Raw genomic sequence first — 22,998 nt, forward strand, 5'->3', positions numbered from 1 at the left:
AAAGTGAAACTTTATCCCACTACTGTTTTGTGCCAGAAATGGTTTCCAAAACAGAGAGAAGTATTACCTCAGTAGTAAGGCTCTTGCAGAGTTCATTTGATGAGAAAGCCAGAGTTCCCTTCTATTGTATACAGAGAAATTATATCCTGTAGAAAGTATACAAACTTCTATCCATTAGATATATGCATGTATCTCTCACCTCAGACTCCTATGCACAAAATTCAACCATAAATAAAAGTTGCTAGGAAATGGTGAAAACAATTTCAGGAGTTCAAATGGAACTTTAAGTTGAAGCAAATGTTCCAGCCACCCCTGCAGTCTAGTTTCCTAAGGGCCAAGGTTTTCCTTTGTTATTCCGCACTTACACATACCATTTCTGACAGATTGTCAGCATGGGGCTCTCTGTCAATCAAGATCATTACCTAATTCGCTGATCATTTGCAGAACTTGAGATAGTATTTTTTAATGGGGTGGTATACCAAAATGAGAGGTGTAACAGAAAGCCTCACCCCCCCCCTCCCAATCTGACCAAGACTATCCTAGGTAGTTTCACTGGCTGCCATCCAACAGGTTCCCCTTCAAGACTAAAAGTCTAACCATTTTTCTACTGTGCTGTAAAATTTAAGTCCTCTTAAACCTTGCCATCAATTTTACCTCAATCCAAATAATGCTAATTTTAACTAAATCCAAATAAAGCTTAAACAAATTGTATTTGACTGAACATTACTTTTAAAAACTGGCAAGATGTATTCCTTGTAGCCCAAACCAACAAGAAATCTTGCTGCTGCAGCTGGTACTATGGCCCATTCCACACAGCACACTTTAAGCCAGCGATGCTGAGCATTCACTCTGATTGGTGCTGAAACAGCTTGGGGTCCCATCATTCCCTCCCAGCAGCTTCCCTGCCACTTTGTTTTTCAAAGGGCTGTGCAAAAACGCTTGGGGTTTTTTTCCTCTTTGGCATTAGGAGAAGAGGGGAGGGAGGAAAAAGCACTCATTTAACCCTTTCCTGGATGAGCAGTAACATTTACAACTCATTCCTAGCTTTGAAAAAAAATGTGTGCTCATTCAACCAAGAGAAGAAGTGGAAACCAGCCATTTAACCTTTTTCTAGCTTTTAAAGCCATCAGGGAATAAGCAGCAATGTTAGGACTAGTTCCTGGCTTTGAAAAAAAAAGAGAGAGTGCGTGCATACCTGGGAAAAGGGAAGCTAATGGAGAAGCAGCGTTATGTCCCTTACCTCAATTTACTGAAAAAAATGGCGGAAAAGGAGTTCAGATTGCTGAGAAGGGTGGGAGTGGTTACCAGTGGACAGATCAATCAGCTCCTGGGGGAAAGGAAGAGGGGGGCAGGAGAAGCAGAACACGATATTTTGATTCTGCATGGACATGACACATGCCAGCTGCAACTGGGCAGTGGCTTAAAAAAATTGCAGAATGTGTGCAGGGGATAAAAACAGGGAAAAGATGGACAAAAACCATTTCTGCTTCCCATGACTCCCTTGTACATGTGGAACTCTGGATAACATGGAAAGCAGAATAAATTCTGAAATGCTGTAAAGTGACCATGTGGAAAACACCTAACTGAAGTTTTGAGTCTTTAAAGGTAGCCCTTATGAGAAAGCACACTGTATTAATCCAACAAGGATATGATCAGAGCATGTATGACAGTGGCCAGATCATGATTCTTCAAAATGGGCTGTGATGAGCGAAAGGCAGTTTGTATCACTGAGATGACCCGTGGCTCAGAAGACACGGATCAATTAGCATGCCCAGGCTGTGAACATGCACCCATCAGGGAAAGTGCAACCTTCTCCTTGACAGGCTGACTTCTCATGTCCAACAGCAACCAAATTAACAGATCTTGCTTATGTTTATCAGCCTTCATCCAGTCTATTACTGCCCCAGACCCCTCATCCAGGATATCCACTGACTCATATGACTCTGATGAAAAGGAGAAGCAGAACTGCAAGTCATAAGCATACTGTTAACACTTCACTCCAAGTTTCCAAATGACCTCATTAGCAGTTTCACATAGATGTTAAACAGCATGGGGTGATTCCTTTGTCACCAGAAATCTCCTCCACTACTGAACCACCCAGCATTTGCTCAAGAGAAATGCCTATTCAAGCATATGACTTACCAACATGTCTGAGAACTTCCAGCCTTGAAATACGCTATAATGAAATACAATTTGGAAAAAAAATGACCTAATGATAGATCAGTTTTGATTTTTCCATTTTGCGGTAAGGCTCTTGAAAGAATGGTAACTTCTTAACTGGATATAACTGATTATCTGGATTCCTGCCTGGACATGAAATGGAAGTCGTCTTGGGTGGTCCTGCTGGATGACCAATGATGGTCAACTTGGGGAGACTGTATCCCTGCTGGTTCTCCTCTCTCTCTCAGCAGCTTTCAACACTATTGATCATAGCATACTTCTAAGTCATTTGGCCATGGCGAGCACTCTCTCCGGGGTGACAGATCTCAGAAGGTAGTGCTAGGGGACAACGGCTCCGACCCATGGCCTCCAGAGCATTTCAGAGCACTATTTTGTGCCCCAATATGTTTAATAACTACAATTAAACCACTGGCAGCCTTATGACTTCATTTATGTGCTGATTATGCCAAATTTCTTTTGTATCCATCTATTTCTAAAGAGGTAGCGGGAACCCAGAACTGGTGTCTGTGAGAGGCTAGATATGGGCCTTGACCTTAATCTAGACAAATGGATGTGCTGTGAATCAGGAAAATTTTCTTTTTTTCTGCTGGATAACTAGGTAGCAAGGAATACTTCTTCCCAGCTTCGACTGATTCTCCAGACATTGCCATTCCTGGAGAAGCAGACTCAGACTCTCTTGTACAAGCCTTGGTTACAGCGATACTAGTACTGTAATTCACCCCACATGGGATTCCCTTGAAAACTCCAGAGCCGCCCCAGGAAAGCATGCAATCAGAAAAATTTCCTGGGGGGTTCAATGTCAAATCTGCCTCCATTTGTGTCTTTTAGTCTCCTTTAGTTCAAGTTCATATTTTTTTAGACTTGTTGCCTATGAGTTTTTTGTTTTAACAGTAACCGTCCTTGGGTCCCTTGATAAGAAAGGCAAGACAGAAATGTTTTAAATAATATTTCAGAAGCTGCAGCTGGACCAAAATGCGGCAGCCAGAGCATTAACAAGCACCTGCTAAAACAAACATCCCTGCTGCTCCACCTGCACTGGCTTGCAGTTTGTTTCTTGCCTCTACCCAAGGTCCCACCTTTGACCTTAATGGCTGGGGCTCAAAGTATATGAAGGACTACCTAAATCATTCTGTTGCCATTATGTTGCAGGGAGCCTTGAAAGAAGGAAAGTTGGCAAGTACCTGCGACAGGCAGTTTACAGTTGTAGTCCCCAAGCGGGATATGCTGCCCATAAAAGAAGCAAGCCATCTCCTTTTTGCTGGCCTCCCACTGAAATCTTTAACAACTTCACACTTTTGGAATGCTTTCAAAACATTAGTAGATGTGGGGCTGACCAACTGATCTTAGACTGTTAGAAACATGCTTTTTGTGTGGCAGCGCTGTATTTTATGTGCTGCTTTCATTCTGAGTTTTGGCATTTTAACCTTGCTGCTCTGAGCTCTATGACTTTATGAACTTCTGTGGCTTTTATGAGATAGGCTGCTTTTATATTTTTAACCCACTACCTTACATTTGTTGTTTAAATATGGTATCTGCTGTTTTTAAACTCTTATGTTGCCACAAATAATAATAGTAATAATATTAATAACAACTGCGCTTATATACTACTCTTCTAAACAGATTACCACCCCACTCAGAGCACCGAACAAAGTCAGTATTGCTATTATCCTCACAAAACAGTCGGGGAGCTGGGGCTGAGAGGAGTAGCTTACTCACTTACCCAGTGGTTCCCTGAGATCATGGCAGCAACAGGATTCAAACTAACAGAGTGCTAATTCACAACACAACCATTTAACCACTGTACTACAGCATTCTTCTAGATTATAATACTATGTGAACCACAGTAAGCGTATTTTTATCAAAGATATTCATTCACTCAACAAAGCAACTCAGTGTTCTGGGAAAGCCTCATGACTGTCATAGCAGCTATCCAGTCCTATTAAGGGACCTCTGCATGGTTGGAATCCCCTAGAGGACCTTAGGGTTTTTAGTTCAATACCAGTACTAGCAGCTCAGTCAAACCTAAGCTGGTGCTCCATTGAGAAACCTGGACAGGATCCTCTGAGAAAGATCTCTTCTCACCCAACCAGATCTTGGCAACTCATACTGGGGTCAGCCTCTTTATCCAGGCTTAGATCTTGCACAACTGATGCTTTACTACAGACTGGGCCTGGCTTTCAGAAGCAGCATTCATTGATCAATGGCATGCTAACCTGACCATCAAAGGTTTCAAAGGATGGGACAGGAATGGAAACAACAGTTAGGCTGTTTCCACACACATTAAATAATGCACTTTCAATGCACTTTAGTTATCCTTTAGAAGTGGATTTTTTGTTCCACACATGGAAAATCAGTTACAAATGTGCACTAAAGCGTATTGAAAGTGGATTATTTAACGTGTGTGGAAACGGCCTTAGTCACAAATTGTCTGTCCTCAACAGGATCTGACTCCAATGGCACCGGAGAGACCAACAAAATTTTCAGGATATAAGCTTTCTTCAGATACTTTGATTCTTGGAAGCATATACCCTTAAAAATTTGTTCCTCTCTAATGTGCCATGGGACTTAAATCCTGCTGTTCTACTGAAGACTAATGTAGCTATCTATGTGAAATTATATGTCCTCATTTCCTCTACCAGCAGTTATTAAAACTGGAGAACAAACCAGCTGGATTATTCTACTTAGCACTAGTTAGACCAACTTGTAGCTTTCCGTTTGGCCTCTGTTAAATTAATTTTAACCAGTGCAATGCCATGCATTTTTAAAATATTTATTAAAAATTATAAGAAAATGAAAACATACTGAATACTTTCAACATCAATTTGACAAGAAAAAGTATCAGGGAAGAGTAAGAATAAATTTTAAGTTTATGTGTTTATAATCCTTCACTTGTTATAAAAGAGGGAGAAGTGTTTAGGAAGATTTCCTTAGGAACTAAACTCCACAAAGAGATCAAGGAAACGAGATTCCCCTACTCCCTTGGAATACCTCTGATTGTAAATTTAGAAATGACACTTAACCAAGAATGACTCACGCTCTCTCTCTCTCTCTGGGCAGAAGAGTTGGATCGGATCACTCCTGTTGTGTACGTCAGCAGCAAAGCAGCTCTGAATGCGCCCTGCAAGTGGTTCTGAGCTGGAACCAAAGTGCAGTGCTGGAGCACACTGGAGAGGAATAGTAGGACATAAGTAGAGGTCACTGTAGAGATTGGCTCTGCTCCCCTTGCCCTACTGCCAGAGAGCATGGCTGAGCTATGTAACTCCTGGCTGACTCTCCAGTTGCCTGCTGTATGTTGGCCTCCAGCCTTCCCTACACAGTTCCTGGGCTCTAAAGGGCCATCTGGCTCCCTAGTCTGATAGGTGACTTTTCCCTCTCATATTTGCTCTGAAAATTTCAAATTATCAGAGAAACCCAGATATGCACGATTAAGGAAACGCTAATCCTCACTTCCAAAGCCCTGAATCTTGCTCCCACTTCTTTCTTCCTCTAATTACAATCCTGCTAAATTGCTTCATTCCTCCTCATTTTTCCTTCTTGACGTATCCCAGCCTCCCTCCTCCATTTTCCACCTTCATTCTTTTCCTCTCTTTTTCCATTTCCACCTGGAATAGTTCTCCTCTTGCCCATTAAACATGCCTGAGCTCTTCCAAAACTTTTCTTTAGAAAAGGTATTTACTTTTAGTTTGCCCTCAATGCTAATTAACAATCCTCTTCAAATTTTACTGCAAATGACATTCCATGAAGAATATAAGGATTTTTTTTTACTGAGCACATCTGCATTACTGTGAACCTTATTCCTTCTCCCTCCTTTCCCCTTAAACTATAAATAGTTTCAGAAAAAATTGGTCTGGAACAACTGCACAGTACTCAGCATACTTTCAAGCATTTAATAGCAAACAGTAAGGAAAAGATTGCAGGGTGATTGGAACTGAAAAATGGAGAAAATGGAAGGGTCATATATGAGTTTTGGTTTCAGGATGGCCTATACACCCCCTGCCCCCCAGCCTGTCATCCAATGGAAAACGTGACAAAATAAATTAATCCTAGAGCATTTTCTTAAGAAGTGGCAAGTTTAGCAGCCCTAAATAACAGGCTTAAGTGAGCCAAAAGAAAGAAAATTTCCACTAAAAATCAACTCTCTGCTTTGTAGCCAACAGCATGGATCTAATTATTAAAGTACTGGTATTTTGTTTCTTAAAGAAGGCAAACAAGCTACACTGAACATTTCTACAAGGATAATATTTTGAGGTCATGCAGTTAATATTTTTTGGACAAATTGTAATCCATGTAGCAACCAGCATCTTTAAAGTGTGCGCAACGAATACTAATATTTTAAAATTATTTTATATATAATGCATTTCCAAAATTAATGCAGCACCTGTTTTGCTCAGGAAGCGCTGCTATACTGGTATCACCTACCTCCTCCTCAACAGATCAGAGCAGTATCACACAAGATCTTTGCACAAAGGATAATGAAGAAGCAGAAGCAGTGATGGCCTATTTCTAAGGGTCGTTCTTAGTCAAGCGGGTTTGGGGAGACCAATAAAATCAGATTTTGCCTGGAAAAATTCTGGCTCATCTCCCCTATGTGGAAGGGTAGCTTGGTGGATCAATGCAAACTATCAGAAGCCCAATAACTTCCATGAATGGAGAACAATAATCCAGCATGCAGTTCCCAGCAATATCCGTATCTAGAAATTTACAAACAGGGTATGAAAGCAATACCCATCCTTCAATGTCTACAAAGGCATCTGGTACCACAGGGCTGAGCTGTTAGACAGGTATGTATTTTTTGTATGTTACCAGTGATTTTATTCACATCTCCACAAAGTGATTGACAAATTATTTGCCACTGACAAAAATGAATGCATATAATGTTAATTTCAAAACAGTAATAATGCAAATTATTGCAATATTGATGGGGCAATGAATTTCTCAAACTAGCATAAATAAATTTGTTCAACTAAGCTTGTCAAATAAACTTTTCCAGCCAACATCTAACCAACTTCAGCCAAGGCCAATGAGAACACTTTGAATTTTGGGGAATTTATAAGTAAAATTCCCTTCTTTAATAGCTAAGGAAGAAACACACATCAAGAAAACGTTGTATTATTTAATTATTCAGAGGTTTGGCCCACTAAACAAACATTTCTCCAAATTTAATAGTACCTTGCTTTGCAGCAACTACTTCTAAAACTATATATTAAAAACTACATGGGGATGTATATACATTCTGTATTTGTGAACTGATAAAATAAATTAGAATAAAAATAATACAATAAGGTCAAGGTAAGTGGCATCTGTGCTATCTTCAGTGTTATACTTACCATGCTAAGAAACTGAAAATAGCTAGTATAGGAATACTTAGTGTATCTGGCCTTTCTACAAAAGAACTGTGATGCATCATTTTCCATCATAAAAATCTATAAAACTGGCAGCACAAATGCTAGTTCTAACAATATTCTCACTTGTTTATAGCACATTCTACATAGTTACATTTAACTTCCTTCCAACTTCAATTTTAGCCCTCTGTTCACACAAATAGAAGAGTATTCTCTAGTTTAGAAATTAAGCACTTAACCTCAGTCTTTGAAGAATAAGACAGGTTGTAAAACACACACACCCAAAAAAACCCTTTGCACTCTGGCAACAGATCAGAAGCAAATTTGTCACATACTATTCTTCCCACTCAGAGCAAAGTTGTATGTTAACACGTATTTCATTTGTAGTCCACCTTTCTCGCCGAGACTCGAGGCAGGTTACAACATTTAAAGAAGCAGAGACAATTCAGATTTTTTATTAAGCACAACTCTTTTTTCAAAGTCTCTTCTGCTTCCTGCTGCCTCAATGCCAAAGAAATACCAGTGTGCTTCCATATTGTGTCTCATATTACTATTGTAAGGCAAATATGGGGGAGTGAAGTCACAGGGAAAGAACATGCTAGGGTGGAATGTTACCCTGCAAGTGCCCCTTCCCAAAATTTTTACCCCAGCATAAATCTAAAGCTACAGAGTAATGACTTAAAATTACCCAGATATATAAATAAGCACGCCTTTCAAAGAAAAATGGACAGGGGAGGGGTGAGGATTTGAAGATGAGAATTAACCGGTATGGGAAGAGTTAGGCACCCTCCCCCGCCCCCAATCCCCATGCTGTAATTGTTCCTGTATCCTCACCATGAAGAGTTTGGGAACATGTTTTTGGTTAAGTAATATTCAACTCCAGCTTCTGGTCCCAATATCCAAGATCATGTATACACACACATGCTGCCAGTTCGTTCTGAACATGAGGTTAGTCTTGGTACAAACACCAAAAAACTATAAAATAAGTTAAGTAACTACACGTTTATTTAAAAGTAGATTTCTTTCTTTAGGAAAATGCCCTTGTTTGGCTTCTCAGCTCCTGTTTTTGTTCTTCTGGTTTAAAAATACTGAGTGTCCTTCCGCAGGCCAAAGATAATTTAAAATTAGACATGTATATTTACGTAAAGCTGTGGGAATGGTGCTTTCAGTAAGGTTTACGTTTACTGTAGCAGGACAGCTCATGTTAGCATATACTTAAAAATACAGATCAATGATTTGAGTAAAATCAACACCAATGTTCAAGCTTTGTGAATGCAGAAAAATAGTCTTTGTTTTTACAAAACCATCTTGACATATGCTGGACATTCAACAGGCTTATAAGGCAGCTTCTTAAACAGTCATAAAACTACTCACTTTTAGTGAACAATTAATTCCCCTCCCCCGCCCCCGCATTCAATTCCTAATTTGGGGCATGACCCAGCCAAACCTATATATATGCTTGTCCAATGATTTAGATGGTAGATAAGAATGTGCTTAAAATGAACCAAACTGTCAGTGATTTGTGGTCGAGTTCATATGCATGTGAGCAAAATCTGGGTCCAGCAGCACCTTAAAGACTAGCTAGATTTCCCAGATATGAGCTTTTGGGCGTGCCCCCAAAAATGTGTGATAACGTCACTCCTGAATGTGCCACCACTTCCCAGAAGTGCTGCTGCTTCCCAGAACCCAGTACAATGCATTACGACGAGATAAATGTTAGTAAGCTTGGAAAATTACACTACTATGAGAAAAGGTTGGTTTCCCTTCTGTATCCTCTACAAAAATTTAAATCTTCCAATCCCTTTCCCAAACATTTCATTTCTTTGGAATCATATTTTAAAATATGCAAGGAGGAGGCCTCTAAAAATCCAAAACCTATCTCACAAATCTAAATTCTAACAGATTCCCTCTAGCAGTGTAGAAAAAAAATTCTAAAATTCTTTCTCAAAATTCCACAGTCTAAAATTTCTAATCTAATAAATATTGAATTTTCAAATTTTCACGGAGGGTTTTGCTTTACTGGAGCAATTCAAAATTAGATACTCAACTTTAGCAGCATTAGATTGATACTTAGTTTAAAATACTTTTTTGTTGTTGTTGCTGGCCAACTCTATCTTACCAATGGCTAAGCTGTTGTGACATTGTGAAATGCTCATAAATATTCCAGTGTCCCAGACAAACAATATTCATAAAAACTTCCTTAACACCCATATGTCCACTGCAATTTCAGTGATGTTAATCAGCTGAAGGTGGGGAGAACCATTTGAGTTACAGCTATCAAGACATAAGAACACCTATATGCTGATGAAAGCCTTCTGTGACTTGGACACAGCTATTCATTCCTAGCATAAAACTGGAATAAGCATAACTGATATTTTAACTAATACAAATAACTATAACTGATATATTTAACTAACACAGAACCAATCTGCATTCAAAAGCTGTGGGGAACCATAACAATGTTAACTTCAGTCAACAAAAGAATGAAAGACACACACACACGGAGAGCCCAACCCACCCCCATGAAAAGCAGAATGAACTCAAAGCAGCACACATACACACACACACACAGGCCCCACCCACCTCCGAATGAAAATAAAACAGAATGAACTCAAAGCAGCACACACACACACAGCCCCACCCCCTGAAAAGAAAGCAGAATGAACTCAAAGCAGCACACATACACACACAGCCCCACCCCCTGAATGAAAGCAGAATGAACTTAAAGCAGCTCAGTCCTCCTTTGCAGAACCTGTGCCGGGCCCCAGCGTGTACGCGCTCGCTCTGTTTTACAAACATAAGGTACTCTTGGATGCATGACAGCAGCTGTACAATTCTTTGTAGTCCTTGATAAAAATCTAGGACGGCTTGGCTTATCCTATCCTATCCTATCCTATCCTATCCTATCCTATCCTATCCTATCCTATCCTATCCTATCCTATCCTATCCTATCCTATCCTATCCTACAGATGTGTTTAGTTATAGACATATTTATATATAGCTCTGCTATGTATAAAATATGTCTAAGCTTCCAGAAACTGCTATCTCATTCTTGGCTATTATCTTGAGGCTGCAGTCCAGTGGCTACAATAAACAAGCTGAAGCTAAATCCAGATAAGATGGCAGTGATGGCTGGAAAAGTTAGTGTCCTATGAGGAGGTTTCACTACCTAGACAGTGTGCCACATAAGCTCATAGATTCAGTAAGAGTTTGGGAGTACTCCTAGACACCCATGTTCATGGAGAAGCAGGTTTGATGCTGTTGCTATAAGTATCTTCCTTCATCTATATCTAACCAGGGAAATTTAACCATTTTTGAGCACAGCTCATCTGATTGCAGCTAATCCATTCTACAGTAATCTGAAGAATGGATAGTTGTAATAGAATCTACATGGGGTTGCCCTGAAGACTGCTTGGAAGGTGTACTCCTATATACTACCTGTGCTTCATGTTGTCTAATGTCAGTCCTAGAATTAATTAGGTTCTGTTTCAGCACTTCTTCATCTCTGTACTGGATCCTTGATAATGCTATGTGTTTGTAAAATTGTATTTATTTACCCTATGGCATTGTTTATGGAAATGTCCTTGACACTGTACGGAAATGTTCTTGACACTGATTGTACTAATCTCACACTATGTAACCCGCCTTGAGTCTCAGTGAGAAAGGCGGACTATAAATGACATAAAATAAATAAATAAATCCATCCTTTGAGGAACAGCAAGTAAACCCAACTTGCTGACATCCAAGTAAACAGTCTAACTTTCTCCAGAAAATGTCTCCAGAAAAAATGTAAGTCTTCACAAATATATTAGGTTATCATACTCACCGTCCCTCATTAACCTTGACTTTGTCTCCAAGGCAGTGAAAGTTCTCAACATAGCCTGAAGTGCAGTTGATCTGTCTCCAATCTGGGTTACAGATAGCCACAAAGTGAGGTCTCAGTCTGCCTATTGAGTATTTGGCAATGTCTGTCAGAGACTGGCTAACAGCTGCACCAAAAAGGAATGTTCCAATGGCTTTGTAAATAGTGGCAATATAATTGTTTCGGACAAATGAGTTGGAGTGCAAACGGTTGTAATACACAGAAAGGGCTTCTCCCACGATTATCTGGGAAGGAAGAAAGAAAAAACACAGAAAGACAAGTTAAAGAAACACACATGGATCCTTAGAGGAAAAGGAGAATATCAGACAGCATTGCTAAATCAACTTTTTCATGTGTAAATTTAGTTTTCAATGAACAATATGAAAAAGTCAACAATTTCTGGAAGCCCATTTCAGTGTCCATTTGAACTGGCTGTGCCAAAGCACACTGAAGTAAACAGGAACCTCTGTTCTTTTTCCATCTGATTACAAGGTGAAGGTTTAATGAATTAACAATGTAAGCATTTGAAACCTTCACCTTTTCTCTAGAAGTAAAACTTTTCCCACATCAACTCATAGAAGACCCAGAACCCTCAGAATGCAGCACATTTCAGTTTCTACATCCTTTACACTCATTCTTCACCTTTTGCTCAGAACAAAATGTTTCTTTTCCGAGAATGTGATATTCTGCAAAGTCAGGAATCAGGATAGACAGCTAGACAAGAACACTGTTGCCAGAGGTGTTAAAGGCTAGTGTTTAAACTACAGAAAGCTTCCATGCTTTCACAAAATGCATTAAATGTTCCAGTAGATCCAATTATTTTTCAAAACTATGCTTATTAGAATTTTAAGCAAAGAAGTGTGGAAGAGCTCACTCGCATGAATACAATTCCCATTGTGTCTTATGTCCTGAGAAAAAATATAAATGTTCACAAATCAGCTGTCCTTCATAATGAACATCTGTTGCAAGAGAATTATCCGGTAGGAAACAAGATAACATTGAAAAGTGGATGCAAAGTTTTTTATTAGCCAATATTTTGCAGACAGTATATGTTGGTTCATTAAATATCTAAGAGCCCTAAGTGAACTATTCTTCAGGGTTAAAAAAATATGGCCAGCATTCAAAAGGCAAGCACACAAACTTTTCAGCTCTTTCCATTTCCTGTTCTTGCCCCTTGCAACAAAAACCACTTGTAGAGATCAGGAGACCCTCTTGAACAGAATTTCATGCAATATGAAAGACTGTAATGGAAAGGAGAAGTTGGCAACCACAGTGCCCATTAAGTCACTGCAGGGCAGGAGGTGTCTCTGAATTACAAATGGTTTATAACAAGCCTCTTCACAAAATTCATGTTCCATTTCTACCTCCAGCTCTTCCATACAACTCACATTCACTACTTCTTTCATAAACCTGGAACTCCATACAATGTGATTATGGAGCATTATGTGGACCCAGCACACACTACCAAGACCTGATTAGATAATACTGAAGACCCAGCTTTGTCTCAGGGACTGAAATTGTTCAAGACAAAATAGGGTAGGTTATTTCTTCTATCCTGCAATATACATGTGATCTTTAAAATACAGCAGTATTTTGTGAATCATGCCCATAGCTACATGGTCCACTAGTACACCTACCTTCTGGTAATGAGGTATCTGATATTGTGAGAATTTGTGTGAATTGTATCCTAGAATGCTTTGCCCTTGGGAATTTCCATGTGTTTATGAGAAAGGGTTTCTCATAGGTAACCTATAATCTATAGATATAATATAATCGCACTGAGTTTCACACAAACAACTCAAGAAATAAGGTTGGGTCTTTGTGGAAGGTTTCACTTAATTGTACTTGTTTGGTAACTTGATTTCCAATGGGAGTTTCAGGACAGGCGCAATCCTACTCAGATTCATCACCACAAATGGTCTATTATTCTGTGGACACTGGCACCTCAATCTAATGAGAGTTCAGCAGGCTCATGTTGAAAGCTTGAATCACTCTGCTTCCCACCAACAACTACTAACGGTGGTTAGAGAGGTCATTCAACATTTCAGTCCCTTACAGAACACTAGTTTTTGCCATTAAACCACAGCAGCATTGGGTTGAAGGTAATCTAATAGAGTTAAGGAAGCTTAAGCATAGCTAGAGAGATTCACATGTTCCACTTGTATGTGTATATTTACTACATACAAGTACTAGGATAGTGATACCTTTATTGACACTTCTTTAAGGTAATCACATGATGCGATGAAATCTTTATCTTCAAAGGTACTGTCCCTTAATGTTGTTTAATACATACTAAGAGGAAGAATAGGATTCAATACCATCAATATGCTGATAATAAGCAGCTATGCATTTCTTGCCTCATCAGCCCTAGCAATTTCCATGCCAGGATTTTAATCTTTAATAAGATTTTTTGATACTCAATCCAGGCAAGATCAGAATAATGTCAATTAAGAAAGACTGCCATATCATCATGTAAAATATCTTCATGTACTGAAAGCATACAGGATGAGGTAGAAAGACAAATAAAGAACCTCAGAGATATGGACTATTCCCATTCCACAAGATCTTAGTATTCAACAATGTGAATTTGTTAGTTCCAGCTGTATCTTTACATGGAAACCCAATTTATTTGTAATCCAGGCACAGCTCAGGACAACAACTCAAGCAAGAAGACTGAAAAGCTCAAATTAAGAGGGATGGTAGAGGATAATTCAATGAAAATGCTGACTCAGAGTACAGCAGTAGTTAAAAAGGCAAACTGCATGACAGAGATTATTAAGAAATTGATTGAAAATAACACAGCCAATATTGTGATGACCCTGTATAGATCTGTATTGTGGCCTCACTTGAAACCGTGTTTACAGTGCTGGCTACTGTATCTCAAAAAAAGATATTGCAGAGAAGAGGGGCAAGCATGATTAAGGAGCTGGGGAACATTTCCTACAAGGAAGGGGCTGGCTATGAGGAAAAGCTAAAAAGCCTGGGGCTTTCCAACTCAGAAAAAAGTAACCAGGACAGGGAGTGACACATGATAGAGGCTTATAAAATTATGCATGAGATGGAGAAAGGGAATAGACTGTTTCCTCCCTCTCCCAAGACATCAGAACTCAAGGTCACCTAATAAAGTTGCTGGCTGGTAGATTCAAGACAAAAAAAGTAGTTCTTTACTTTACTTAGCGTGTAGCATGTACTTAAACCATAGAATTCACTGTCAGTAGAGAGAATACTAGCTACTGGCAGAAATGGCTTTTAAAAGGGAATTAGGTTAATGGAGGACAGGTTCCTCAAAGGTTACTAGCAACTAAAGGAAGTTCCTCATTCAGAGGCAGTAAGCCTCTGAATACTGGTGCAAGGAGGCAACATTGGAGACTGACCTCTATGCCCTGTTTGTTGGCCCTCCAGGACAACTGGTTGGCTACAGTGTGAAAAAGTATGTTTGACTAAATGGACAACTAGTCTGATCCAGCAGGGCTTTCTTCACATGCAAATAGTTCAACTCCACATTCCATGGGCTTCTTGTAGTGCTTCTCCATTGTTTATATCTTGTACAGAATACAGTAGCACATTTGTTCTTTTGTCTATTAAAGATTAAACTATGCTTGATCAGCATTTTTTACACTGTGACTTACAGTATGCTTTTAATTTTAAAGGTGTTGAACAGTAGGCCCTAGTTAGACTTGACACTCACTCTTGGGGGCTACCTGAACTCAGACAGCACCTGATGACATTTAGTGCAACCCTAAGCAGTTGCACCCACTAAAGTCAATAGAAGGCTGAACTATGCTCAGGATTGCACTGAATGTCATGCAATCACAGCATACGCCAGCAGACAAGTGTGCCTTTGCTGTGGCAGGACACACAAAATAGAAACTGCTCCAAACGTTAAAGCATGTGAGACTTGTTTCCACCATTTACAGATGCCAGAATCTGAATAATCCTCACTTGGTTAACTGTAAAAATACCTATACCACTGTTTCACTGAACAGCCAACTTTTTCAACAATCTATACCTATCTTCCAGATTTCAGTAACATCTGCATATGTTGAAAATTCAGGGCTTCTCTGCAAAAGTAAAGTAGCAACATGCTACTTTCAATGAACATTTAGAGTTATGTAAATCCATCCAGCATTTCTGGTCTGAACATAAATTTTTAGTTAGAATGGCAGATACCACTATTCTTCAGCAATTCTTTCAAAATAAGCCAATACATGGTGCAGAAGCTGTTCTTATAGTATGTCAAGGCTGAAATTCCATGAGGTTCTTTTCTTAAGAAATCTAGCAGACACTTAAAAATGAGGTGTCTTCTTATCAGTTATTAATGGTCCTGTCCATGGAGCCATGAACTCTGAAAATGACCTTGACTTAAAAGTTTGGGCCTGTTTTTAGTACAGGAAGCATAAAAATAATTAGGAAAGTCGTAAGGAAGTTCTGTGAACTAAGAACATTGCAAAGTAATGTATTTTTCTAACATTTTAGAGGGGATCAAAAAGCAAAAGAGAAAGTTGAGACACCAGAAATCATGGGGGGGAAGGAGGTCGGAGCATAAGATAAACTAAACTTTTTTTTTTTTAATAAAATTTTTATTGGAATTAGAATAATATAATTTCACATTACAATCAATTCCCGTTTCCCAATTTCTAACCCCCTCCCTTTCCCCCCTTTTCTTTTGACTTCCAACAGTTTTCCAACCCTTTGTCCCTTTTCTCTTACTCATTTTAAATTCATCTATCTAACAAACATATACTTTCCCTTTGATCTAAGCAATAATTCTTTAACTATTTTTTATTACTCTATACCTTATCTTGGAGTCCCTTCTTCCATATTGGACAAACAATTTGTCGCTTTTTAACATAATTTCATAGTTTCCTGGTTTCAAATATTTCTATAAACCATATACCATCTAAACCATATAACCCATGCATTTATATAAGTCAACCAATTTAACTTATATTCCATATATTACTTTATATAACTATCCTCAAAGGTTATCAATCAATTTGATCCATATATTTCTTCAGGTAGGCTCATTCAGTTTAACATGTTACACGTTTATACCAGAAACAATGTTAATTAGTCGGTCCTTATAGTTAATTATTTTCTATCCATTTTCTATATATTTTTCTATATATAACACTCTAACAAAATAGCTGCTTAGACATTTTCATTTCTCTCTCTACCCTCCGGTAAAGTCACCCCCCTCTACATTTTATCATATTTCAGTAGTTCTCAAACTGCCACAGTTCTCTTCCCACCTCCCATTTTTTCAGCACATATTGCTTCAGCTTCTCCCAGTCTGTGTTGAACTGTCCTGGGTCCAGATTTCTCAGTTTTCTTGTCATTTTGTCCATTTCGGCCATATACAGCAATTTGTAGGTCCAATCCTCAATAGTTGGCACTTCTTGTGTTTTCCATTTTTGCGCATACAAAAGTCTGGCCGCTGATGTCATGTAAAATAACAATGTTCTATGTTGGGCTGGAATGTTCTCCATTCCCAGGTTCAGTAGCAGGAGTTCTGGGTTCTTATTAATTTGAAATTGTAGAATCTCACTTATTACTTTTATTATTTCTCCCCAGTACTGCCTGGCTACCTCACACGTCCACCACATATGATACAGAGAGCCCTCGTGTTTTTTACATTTCCAGCATTTATTAGAAGTGTTCAGATTCCCTAGCGCAATCTTCTTTGGTGTCATGTACCAACGATAGATCATTTTGTAAATGTTCTCTTTAATATTAGTACACGTTGTAATCTTCATTGTGTTTTTCCACAAGTGTTCCCATGCCTCCATTGTTATTTCTTTATTAAAGTTTATGGCCCACTTCACCATTTGTACTTTAACTATTTCATCTTCAGTATACCATTTCAACAGTACTTGGTATACCTTGGAAATTTCCTTCTTATCCTCTTTTAAAAGTGTCTGCTCTAGTTCCGAATTCTCTGTTCTTATGCCTCCCTTTGCACAGTCCGAGTTGTAGAGATGTCTGATCTGCCTATACTGGAACCAATCATAGTTGGGTGATAACTCGTCCTGTGTCTTTATTTTAAGTTTGAAAGATTCTATTTGGGTTATCTCCTTATATGTTAAACACTGTTGCTCAGTATAGACAGCTCTCGGATCTATTACTTCATACGGAACTACCCACATGGGGATTCCTTCTTGTAGGAAGTCTCTATACTTCTTCCAGGTTGCATATAGGCTTTTCCGTATGTAATGATGTAGGAACATAGAGTTCACTTTTACTTTGTCGTACCATAGGTATGCATGCCATCCAAATATTTTTTTATATCCCTCTAGGGCCAATAATTTCTTATTCTTCAACGTCATCCAATCTTTCAGCCACACTAGGCAAATTGCGTCATAGTAAAGTCTTAAATTGGGCAGTTGCATTCCGCCTCTTTGCTTTGCATCTTGTAAAACTTTCATTTTCACTCGAGGCTTCTTGCCTGCCCAAACAAAATCTGATATTTTCCTCTGCCATTTTTCAAACTGCTTAGAGTCTCGGATAATTGGTATTGTCTGTAACAAAAACATTACTCTTGGTAACACATTCATCTTAACTGCTGCAATCCTTCCCAACCATGACAAATTCAATCTATTCCATTTGATCAAATCTTGCTCAATCTGAGTCCATAATTTTTCATAATTATTTTTGAATAGATCTATATTCTTTGCAGTCAGTTCAATTCCCAAATATTTCACCTTGGTTGTTACTTCACAGTCCGTTATTTCCATTAACAGCTGTTGTTTTTGCTTAGTCATATTTTTACATAATATCTTTGACTTCTTTTTGTTAATGTAAAACCCTGCCAAATCTCCGAACTCTTTGATCGTCTCTATCACTTTTGGCATATTCTCCGTTGGATCCTCCACAATTAACATTATGTCATCCGCAAATGCTCTAACTTTATAAGAAAAGTCCTTTATTTTTATTCCGCGGATTTCTTCATCTTGTCGTATTTGTATCATCAGTATCTCCAGTACCAAGATGAATAACAGCGGAGACAGCGGGCAACCTTGTCTTGTTCCTTTACTTATAGTCAGTTTCTTGGTAGTCTCATCGTTCACCACAATTGCTGCATTCTGGTCTCTGTAAATTTCTTTAACTGCTCTTATGAATTTTTCTCCCATTTGTAGCTTTTCCATGGTGGCAAACATAAAGTCCCAGTTCAAGTTGTCAAACGCTTTTTCTGCATCAACAAAGAAGAAACCAACCTCTTTGTCACAACGCTTATCATAATACTCAATAGCATTGATCACTGTCCTTAAATTGTCTCTAATTTGTCTGCCAGGTAAAAAACCTGCTTGTTCCTCCTCAATAATTTCCGAAAGCCACCCCTTCACTCTCTCTGCCAATATCTTCGCAAAAATTTTATAATCATTGTTAAGTAAGGATATAGGCCTGTAGTTTTTCACATTAGTTGGATCTTGGCCCTCTTTGGGGATCAGTGAAATGTTGGCTTCCTTCCAGGTATCTGGAATCCGCTGATCCTTTAATACTCCATTGATCACTTCTTTTAGGAATGGTACCAGTTCATTGGCCATTGTCTTATAAAATTTAGCTGTAAGTCCATCTGGCCCTGGTGCCTTTCCCAAATTTGTTGATTGTATTGCCATTTTTATTTCCTCATCCGTTACTTCATTGTTCAATCTATCTCTCCACGCTTCCGAAATTACTGGGAGCTTCATTTTCTCCAAATATGTCGCTATTGATTCTTTATTGACCTCTTTCTTATTATACAATTTAGCATAAAATTTATAGAAGGCTCTACTAATGGATGTCTGTTCCAAATACGTTTTGTTATCTTCACATATTTTATTTATTATTTTCTTTTCCTTTCTCTTTTTCAGTTGCCATGCCAAATATTTCCCAGGTTTATTTGCACCTTCAAATCCTTTTTGATTCAGTCTTTTGAGATTCCACTCCAATTCTTTATTATTCATTGCTGTCAACTGTTCTTGTAATATTTTAATGTCCTGGTAAATTTTCTTTTTCCCTGGTCTCTTCTTTAACTGTATTTCTTTGGCTTTTATTTTTTCCATAATCTCCTGTCTCTTCTCCTCTTTCTTTTTTCTGGCTCTTCCATTTAAATCCATTAGTATGCCCCTAATTACCGCCTTGTAGGTGTCCCAAACCTTGTTGGTTGGTACTTCTTTATTCATGTTGTATTGTATGAAGAATTTTGTCTCTCTTCTCAGCATCTCCATATTCTCTCCCTCTTGAAGTAAGTCCTCATTTATTCTCCATCCTTTCCTTTTGCTCCTTCTCCCCAATTTCCACATAATTGGATTATGATCCGAGCCTACCATCGGCATTATTTCCACTTCCTTAGTCCATAACGCTAAGTCTTTTGAGGCCCAGATCATATCAATTCTCGATAGTGTAAAGTGTCTTGCGGAGTAGAACGTAAATTGTCTGCTTTTCGGGTTTTGTCTTCTCCATACATCTTCTAAGGTTTCCTGTTGTATCAGTTCAAAAAACAACTTTGGTAGCAATCCTCTTTTCTTTTGTGCAGTTGATGATTTTTTGTCTAAATCCAGATTTGTCACTCCATTGAAGTCTCCAAAGATAAACTAAACTATCAGGAAATTGCACACACCTCTTTCTTCCAGGATACTGCTAGGCTCTAAAGGGTTATGGGCAAATCTGACCCTGTTCAACACTCAACCGCCCTCAACATTTACAGTGAAATCCTAAGCAGAGTTACTCCAGTCTAAGACCATTGATTTTAATGGGCTTAGAATGGAGCAACTCTGCTTAGGATTTCCCTGTTAATTCCTAAAGGAGGGCAGTCAACATGCTTAGCCATCTCAAAGTAGAAACCCTTGTCTTGACTTTGAGGTCCCTATTTCAGTTCATTGTGATAGATCAAGTTCACAATTAGACATGATGAAGAACTTGCCTTGTCATCTCTGTTACAATGAAGTCAACAATTTGTCTCTATAAAACAGGCAATTCATTCTTCCTTTTTATAAAAAAAGTCAGCACTCACTGCTATTGGTGCAATATACATGTACAGCAAGAAGGCCAAGTTCTAGCTAACCATAAGATACATTTTTTCCAGTAAAGGAGAAACAAAATCTCTTCTCTCCCTCAAGTATGTAACCTGTCTCCCATTATGGATTTAATTTACATTGATTGCTGTACTCCAGAAGGGAAACTGTAACCAAACACTTTGTACCAACGGAGGAGACTGCAGAGACTTCAAGAGAACTTCTAGCCTGGTGCAGGGCAGTTCAAAGGCAGCTGTCAAATGGGTTATCTAATAACCTGCTGAAAGGTTATCTAAAAACTATCACCCCCGTAGTGTCTATGGAGAGACCTAAATTGCTGTTATTTTGTTTGTGTAGGCTGAAGGGCTGAAGTGAGCATTTTAATTAATAGGAAGTATGTGTGACCTGAGAGGTAGGACATAGAGGCTTGTATTCATCCCAGCCTCCTGGTCACAAGTCAAATGTGAAATAAGGATTCAAGACACTGAGTTTATTTCCATTCAAGATGACTTTCAAAGTATTAATGATGGATTGAGAATTGTTTCCATAAGCCTCTTACTGCATTCTTTTTTTCAACCTGTATGTGAAGCTGCTGGGTAGACATGGGCACGAACCAAAAAAAACCCTGAACCACATAGCATTCCACGGAACCTTGAACCACAAACTTCCAACCTTTTCCCAGTTTGTGGTTTGTTGTTCCGTGGCATTTCAACCGCCCTACACCAGCTGCTGAAGCCAGTGTGGGGCATTTAAAACAGACAGCCCCTTTCTTCTGCTGCCCGGGCAGCAGGAGAACGGACCTTTCAGTTTCATAGACCCTGCACCAGTTTCAGCTGATGGGCTGAACCCAGCATGGGGTTTGTGAAACTGACAGCCTCTTTCTGCTACTGCCAGAGCAGCTGGAGAAAGGGGATGTCAGTTTCACAGACCCTGCACTGGGTTCAGCTGCAGGGTCTGTAAAACTGACAGCTTCTTTTCCTGCTGCTCGGGCTGTCAGTTTCACAGCCCCTGTGCCAGTTCCAGTGCGGGGGCTGTGAAAGTGACAGCCCCTTTCTCCTGCTGCCTGGACTGTCAGTTTTACAGATCCCGCATAGATTCCAGTGTGGGGTTCTGTGACACTGACAGCCCGGGCAGCAGAAAAAGAGGCTGTCAGTTTCACAGACCCTGCACTGGAATCGATGTGGGATCTGTAAAACTGACAGAGCGGCAGGAGAAAGAGGCTGTCAGTTTCACAGACCCCATGCTGGGTTCAGCCGATGGGCTAAAATCGGCGCAGGGGCTGTGAAACTCTGAACCAGCCACAGAATGACTGGAAAAATTTGTTTGTTCCGGGAAAACGCATTCCCATGGAACGCGTGTTTCGGTGCAAACGAACCAGCCATTCCATACAGAATTTTGTTCCATGGCTCGTTTCGTGCCCATCTCTACTGCTGGGCAATCATACAGAGCCCAAGTTCATTGCCACCCATATACTAAGAATGCCCCACCTCACAACTGTAGCCAAACCAACTCTTGCACTTGTGACGCTTCCAAGTGATCTAAGTCATGGCTGTAAAAAGAATACCTGTCTTTTGAACTCTATTCACTGGCTTCAAACTTTAGACTGCTTCTGGATTTCTCTCTTCACTTTAGGCAAGCCAGGTAACATTTCTGATCAGAGGCTATTCATTTTCAACAGGATGCAGAAATGTTAGTAACCTCATGCTTCCATAACCTCAAGGCTGGGTTGCTGTAATATACTTCACCATGGAACTGCTTTTTAATAAACGCTCCACAATTTTAACCCCTCCCCACCACACACACACAAGTGGGAAATTCACCAAGACTTACCATCTTTTAAAAAGTACTGTAGGATCTTTGGGCTGGCTGCTGAAAGCTCCTGTTAAAAGCAGGCAGTAGGTTTGGCATCTGGCTGACTCAAGATTTTGTTTTTCCTAACTAGCTTCTAAATCTGCAGGATTTTAAATATCTGTTTTAAAACCAAGAGTGAGCATTTAGAACACAGTTCAAATGAGCAAACTTATTTTAAAAGCTGGAAAATACTGTACTTTAAATACTGTGTTTTTAAAATGTAATCCCTCAATGTAGTATAGTGGTTAAGTAATTGAGCTGCGCTGTAACACTTCACTGGTTCAAATCTCACTACTGCCATGAACTCACCAGTTTAGCCATTCCTCTCAGCCCCAGCTTCCCAGCTGTAGTGTGAGGATAACAACACTATCTTTGTTCACCACTCTGGTTTGGCACTAATCTGTCCAGAAGAGCAGTATACAAATGACACTATTATAATAAATCCTGCAATTCCTACAGAAACACTATTTTGACTGCTCAAATGTTACATTTTCCAAGGATTATGGCTTCCCTTTTCTGACAGCTTTCAGGCAGCAAACAAAATATGAAAACTTCTAAAACACAATGTAATGGAGGAAAATGAGTTGTGAACTTACAACAATTATATCAAGAGGAACAATTATTCCCGCTAATAATTGATATGAAATGGTGTCCTCTTTGTAAGGGTACAGGATGGATTCATCACTACAGAACACTCCTCGTTTGAAGGGAGCATGCCTTGCAGTCAGAATTGCGAAAGGCAAGCCAGCTAGCAAAAAGAGTAAAATAA

General features: G+C 39.2%; 1 protein-coding gene across 2 annotated transcripts in view; it reads right to left on the reverse strand.

The window, feature by feature from the left end:
• PLPP1 (phospholipid phosphatase 1) overlaps window positions 1–22,998 on the reverse strand; it is a 106,773-nt gene that overhangs the window by 40,334 nt on the left and 43,441 nt on the right. The window contains exons 2-3 of one of the 2 annotated variants that reach the window (XM_054987196.1): window positions 22,826–22,977; window positions 11,350–11,630 (exon numbers count right to left, since the gene is read on the reverse strand). In XM_054987196.1, coding sequence (XP_054843171.1) covers window positions 11,350–11,630; window positions 22,826–22,977 — 433 coding nt within the window. The remainder of the gene's footprint in view (window positions 1–11,349; window positions 11,631–22,825; window positions 22,978–22,998) is intronic. The other variant, XM_054987195.1, reaches the window with a different exon arrangement.

This window comes from Eublepharis macularius, chromosome 8, assembly GCF_028583425.1.
Source record: "Eublepharis macularius isolate TG4126 chromosome 8, MPM_Emac_v1.0, whole genome shotgun sequence".
Classification (NCBI taxonomy): Eukaryota; Metazoa; Chordata; class Lepidosauria; order Squamata; family Eublepharidae; genus Eublepharis; species Eublepharis macularius.